This window comes from Rhagoletis zephyria, unplaced genomic scaffold, assembly GCF_001687245.7.
Source record: "Rhagoletis zephyria isolate East Lansing unplaced genomic scaffold, Rhagoletis_zephyria_1.1 Rzeph_scaffold_20655, whole genome shotgun sequence".
Lineage (NCBI taxonomy): Eukaryota > Metazoa > Arthropoda > Insecta > Diptera > Tephritidae > Rhagoletis > Rhagoletis zephyria.
The window spans coordinates 1-6,640 of NW_016177713.1; the positions used below are offsets into that span (position 1 = coordinate 1).

Below are 6,640 nucleotides of genomic sequence, written 5' to 3' on the forward strand. Positions count from 1 at the left end.
GTGCTTTTGCCACGGTCATAAAAATGATATATCGTTGTAAAAGCTTAGAAATTTAGCTATCGAAATAAGCCATTTGCGAATAAATGGTACATTCTTTAAAAATTGCAATGCGATTTTTTATTGGAATTTTTTTGGAAAACAATTTTTAGCAAACAAATTTTGTTCCCATCAAAAAGCACGAAAAAAGTTGCAATATGTAGGCCAGCAATTTTTGATATAATCTCATAAGTGTAACATGAGATAAGAATTTCAAGAAAACTTGTGGCTGAAATTTCCATGTATCAACTCGTATAACTCGCCAAAAAACTGCGTTGGAAAAAAATAATAATTTTTACGCATTGGTTACCAGTAATAAAAACAAGAACGTGGTGGAGTTTGAAAAAAATGCTGACAAAATTTTTTGCCTGGTAGACTTGGCGAGCTATTCTCCATGTGAAAAATTTTCATATTTTCAGTTTTTTTAGTAAAATAAACGTAACAAATACCAGCACAAATATATTCCATTATTGAAAATTCACAGAAAAAGTATATAAAATCAACTAAAATATTTTTGAGATTCAGTAAGATTATAAATTGATTTCAGAAAACTGTCACATCCTTATGCTGTCATTTTCTAAAAATTCGGAAACAAATTTTGTCCACCTAACTTGTTCAACAGAAAACACTGTGAGGCGGCGTAAAACTGTGGACCTTTCCATTTATATAACATCACCACAAGTTGGAGGAGAAGTTCGGCCTTAATATGATTATGTTATTATTATTATTATTTCATAAACATGCGAATGGCCTCTAATTATTTTTTTGTTATGAATGCTTTGTACACACACACATATATACATATGTATATAGACTGTACATTAGGGTGCATCACCAAAAAATGTTGCGACTTTTCCACAGCAATTATGAAATGAAAAATAAAAGGCTAAATAAAATTTTAAGACTTTCGCCAAAATATTTTGGAAAATAATTAAGATTTGGTTGAGCATCCCCGATTTGAAAATTCCTAAAAAATCTCATTATTTTGATTCCTTTGTATCAATCTTTAAATATTTTTATGCATACCCTTTAAGCTCTTCTATCAGCTGAGGTGATTTTTAAGAAAAAAAAAAAATTGTTAAGACTTCGGGTACATTTACACAAAAAAAATCGACTTTTTGCCGATATTTTCAAATGAGCCCAGTTCACTTAAATATCAATATTTTTCCGAAATACTTTGGCGGAAGTCTTAAAATATAATAGATTTTATATTTCTAACAAAAAAACCGCACCGATGTTTTTTTTTTGTATGGAGAGTGATGCACCATAATGCACATATATACATTGTACATTTGTGTGCACATTTGTATGTGACAACGGTTACGCAGACGAAGGTGGCATTATCAGCGTACGTATTCTTTGTAGTTCTATGCTATCATTTGATATGGCCAGTAGTGTATCTTTCGTGTTACAATAATGACAGTTAAGTTATTGTCGTTTTCATTTTCATTTTCATTGGTCTGCGTATTAATTGCGAAATTGTTGTTGTTATCTGAAGCGGCCTCAATCACTTGGGGCCAACAGAGCAAGTATGCTTCGACTATTTACGACGAAGAAATCCAACTAACTGATGCCAATCCCGCAGTCGAAATAACCTATCCGGAAAAGGTTAGCAGCAGTGCATTGATACACCGTTACGTACATATGTAGCATTACTTGTATGTAGCTTTGTAAAATGGTTAAATTTAGAATTCCAAAGGGGTCATAATTTATGTAAAAGTCAAGTCAGAATATGCAACCGAAATTGTAAATTCTGCATGGCATAGCCCAAGAGGGTTTGAAATTCCTACATCTGCATAGAACCCTTTTCAGGTGTTGTGTGAAGTGAAGTTATCGTGTTTTTTTAACAACTTAGTGCACGAAGTTGGCTTAAATAGGAGCATTCATTTAATATCCAAATTTATTTGAAAGTTCAGGGGAGCTTCAGTTGGGCGCTCTGTGCTTAAATCCCCCTTCTATTTTGTTCGCGCTACGAGTTGGTGAAATTGTTTCGGTTTTGACGGTGTATCGCCGGAGAGCCCTTAAGAGTTATAAATTTACAGTAATATACAAAGGTTAGCGAGTATTGAGCGTGTAGGCTGTGCATGATTATTTGTAAAGGAATGCGAAATTGAATGCATAATGATGTCCAGCCAGTGCTATGTATAGATGTTGATGTTGGTAAACAAAATTAATGATATAGATAAAAATATCGATAAAAAAATGGATAATAAAAGTGCTCAGAATATCGATAAATGTGATGATAAATTCGTTGAAAAAATCGTGAGGTACGCTAATTTGCAATATCGATACATTTATCGAAAACAATAAACCATTCTAATACTGTTGTAAAAAAAGAGGTTTAAGAAGACTTACAGCCGAAAATATTTTTGTGGAGGGTGTCATATATTTGAAAAAAATTGTAATTTAATTTAATTGATAAGATAAATAAAATATTGCAATATGGGTAACAAACTGAAGAGGTTTAGGAAAGTTTACTGCCGAAAATATTTTTGTGGAGGGTTGCCACCTATTTGAGAAATTTTATTTAATTAAATTGATAAAATAAATGAAATATTACAATAAGGGTATCAAACAACATAAAAATACTTTTTAGGCGCAATGAAGCACGCCAGGTATTGGCTATTTGAAAATAAAATTATTAATTTTTTTCTGGCATGGTTGCAGTTCGTTTTTAAAGAGAGTTTCAAATGAAGAGACTTTGAAGATATACATATATTTTATGATAACATAATATTATTAAGCTTAATCAAATTAAGTAAATAGTCGTTCCACTAAATACGACGTTGGTGAAATTCTGAAAAAAATTTTAAAATACTAGATCGGTGATAGATATAAGTGGTGTTTAATGAGACCGAAAAAAGTGCAGAGCAGCTCAAGTTTGAGCCGAATAGTGCAGCTGTTCGAAAACAAAAAAAAAAAAAACAATCGAACAAGTTGGAGAATCAAATCAGAAATTTTATGCATTGCATTATGCAATTTCATTTGACCACTCATTATTTCTTATTTATCCATCGATTTTTTTCATCAGCAACTTGATTTTTTTTGTAACAGAACCTGTTATTTTTAAAATTTTTCTTCTGCTAAAGTTTGATGTTTTTTCATTCTTTCATTAAAATATAAAAAAAGCTAGAATGATCAATTAATTTGTCAGAAACTATAAGCCTTATCGGAAAGTGATGTATACATGGTTTATAGAGAATTTCATTAGCTACCATTTGCCGTATTTTGTATTAAGATTTTTAAATTGGTTCGTAAGATATACGTGATTGGAAGGAACCAAATTTTGATTTATGCTGAATAACCGTGAATTGAAAATATCTCGAAAACGTATCCATAGAATAAAGAACTAACTAGACTTTCGGAATCACCGAGCAATTTTACATAGGAATTGGATAGTGTCATCCATAGAACATTTTTGCTGTAAACCAGTGTAATTGATGAGAGAAACATTAACTGCTACAGGCGCTCTTTAGAGTAGACTGCGTGACTAGGCTTACTTATTCGAAACTACATTTTTAGCCTAGATAGATTGATAGATAGATACAGTGACACAAACAAATATTCGTAATGTTTTTCGATCAAAATTTTTTTTGTTATTTTCATATAAACCATACCACAACTTGCGCGGGAACTGATATTGTAGCATTTGTCTTGCAAAAATTTACCAATTTGTAGCAAATGTATACAGACCTGCGGGTCGCAGTGCATACTTTACCTTAATATACAGTCACTCAAACAAAGGACCACGTGTTATTTTTTTTTTAATATTCGTCATATTTTTCCAGCTAATTTCTTTTTGTTATTTTTATATAAAAATATCGTTCAAGTTTTAACCAAAACTGTGTAAATCACAGTTTCAAACTTTATACAAAATTTAGGAAAATTTAACAAAATCATCAAAATTTAAAATTTTTATTCTGAAATTTTAGAAAATTTTTGGGCATGCCTAACTGTAAAACTGTAATTATGATATTTTTGTGTGTGCAGGGTCGCCAACAGAAAATCCGAGCCCGGTACTAAATATGTGCCGGGCCCCTTCCTCACCTTAAAAATTTAGCAAAATATTTTTATTTTTCAAATTAATTTTCAGAAAGTTAAGGCAGACCATCTCCCTTTCGACAGGCTTAAGCGTAAACAGCATCACCAAAAAACTTAAAATTTATATACCCATTTATAGCCACATACTAAATCCTAAACACTCAGTTGCTTTTAATTTACTTCTCAGTACAAAGGTACATATTCAAGTACGTGAAGGACCTAAATATGTACATGTGCATATGTATGTATCTTCAAGCAGATAATCTTATCGAAAATTATATTTGTTTGCTGAATGATTAGCAAAATGTTTTGTCTAGCGGAGTTAGACAAGTACTTTCTATTTAACATTATTTTATTATTATTTAATTTCTGTACTAATTATGTTTTTACTGTTTTACTGCTTTATAGGGCTGCATTGACTGCAATGACTACACCATCGTCGCAATGCATGCATTCGATATGCAAACACCGCCACTGCGCGCCACAGCGGACGGGGAAAGCATAAATAAGAAAGTGGCAAATTCAATAACGATAGAGGTGTTGCGTGGCGGCATAGGCTTCAATTATACAACAATACGAATTCAAAAAATAACAAAACCCTCTTATCAATTACCAGTTGCAGACAAAGGTGACAAACCAGTTGACAATGAAAGTGTTAAAGCTACAGGGCGTAGAAATGTTGTTCGCGCCCACTATCAGTTTGTTATTTATGGTGTTAGTATATAAGAATGCACTGTTTGTACATACATACATACATACGTATACAGTAAGGTTGATAATAAGTACCTAAATAAAATAAGATAAAAGGAATGCATATAATGTCTAAATATGTGTGTATTAGAGGGCTGCATGAATTCATTCAAAACTGCTTATGAATTATTCATATACAAAACGAATGAATGTTTTTGGCTTAACATCTTTTTTTTTTAATTTGAGTGAATACTTGTTGTAATTAGGGCTGGGACTATCCGCACATTCGAATATCCGGATATCCATTCGGATTATCCGTAGACACGATTAAAATCCGGATGGTATGGATATCCGGTTAATATTCGCTTGTGCAAGTACTCGGATATCCGGATTTACGAAGATCCGGTTAATATTCGTATTTGGAGATATACAAAAAAAAATCAACAAACTGATTAATAATATTCGTGAATTCAATTATGCACACGATAGAGTGAATTAGCTCTTGACGGACTTGAAGTTGACCTTTTGTTTTGTATCGTTTTGTCACAATATAAACAAATGGCACTATTCTTGTCATCAATTTTAGAAAATGCTACAATTTGGTAAAAAATTCACCACGACCAAAAGTATCGTAATAGCTTTCATTATTCCGTCCATGATATTTTAAAGCCATGAAAAAACTCTCTCGGTCAATTTTATTAAATTTTTTATTTTTAGGAAACGATACTTTAATTTCCCAATACCAGGCGCTCATGCATATGAAGTAGCAAGTACGCGTATATTTGTTTGTTTAACTTTTTAATTCGTTTGTAGAAGCCTTTGAAATTACAAAGTAGAATTTTGGAAATTTTAAAATTTATACAAACAATTTTGTGCGTAGAAATAGAAAACTTGTTACTACACATTTATGAGCGCCAGGTATTGGGAAATGAAAGTATCGTTTTGATAACGAAAAATCCGGATATTCGGTTAGCCGAATATCACCTTAGCTTCCAGAGTAGCCGGATTTTTCATTTAGGTATCCGGATATTCGAATATTCGGTTTATCCGGATAGTAGAAAAATCCGGATGAAGTTCCCAGCCCTAGTTGAGATATATGTGTCGGCATAACAACACTGCAAACAAAAGTTCCCAAAATCTTAACGAGATCCTTAGGAGTATCTCATTTCTGTAACAATTTTTTTACGAATCTTCAAAGAAAATTGTATGAAGGGGCTGACACGAACTCGTAAAGAAATTTCTGTACGAAAAATAAAACAAATTCTGAAAAAATAAAGCAAATTCTGAAAAAATTCTGCAAGGAATTAATTCTTCATATAGCAGCATTATTCTCATTGCTTTACCGATTTTCTTTCGAAATTTCGTAAGAGAATCGAAGTGTGCGCAGTTTATTTGTAAAAAAATTTTTACCGAAATGTATTTGAATGATTTGAATGTTTTTCATTCATTCATTCATATTCTTCCATTTGAGGGTAGAAAATTAAAACAAATTGTATATTCATAACTTACAAAATTCAAAAGGGTAGTATTTTGTGAAGTAAAATATTCAAATCTATGTACTCTGTTTGGCTAGATGTTTGAATGAATTCATGCGGCCCTCTAGTATGTATATCAATTTCCTGTGTGATAAATTTGAAGTTTTATAGGGGAAGGAACAAATTTTTTTGAACTGAAACTTCTTTGCGCTTAGTGGGGTATTACTTAATGCAGATATTTATGTAACGGAAGAGCGACACTATCGTTGGGCTCTATTGTGATTAAGATAAAGGCTAAGGCTTTGATTAAGATTGAGATTATTATTCATATAAAGATTAAGGGCCGGTTACTCAATGTCTGGTTAACACTTATCTCCGGTTAAACATATTTATCGACG

The 6,640-nt window shown here is 31.9% G+C and overlaps 1 protein-coding gene across 1 annotated transcript; it reads left to right on the forward strand.

Annotated features, from left to right (window-relative positions):
• The first annotated feature begins 1,415 nt into the window (after positions 1-1,415).
• On the forward strand, positions 1,416-4,894 carry LOC108380869 (uncharacterized). Its single transcript, XM_017637266.1, has 2 exons — positions 1,416-1,644; positions 4,486-4,894. The coding sequence occupies exons 1-2, from the start codon at positions 1,453-1,455 to the stop codon at positions 4,801-4,803; spliced, it is 510 nt and encodes a 169-aa protein (XP_017492755.1). The 5' UTR covers positions 1,416-1,452; the 3' UTR covers positions 4,804-4,894.
• Positions 4,895-6,640: the final 1,746 nt, after the last annotated feature.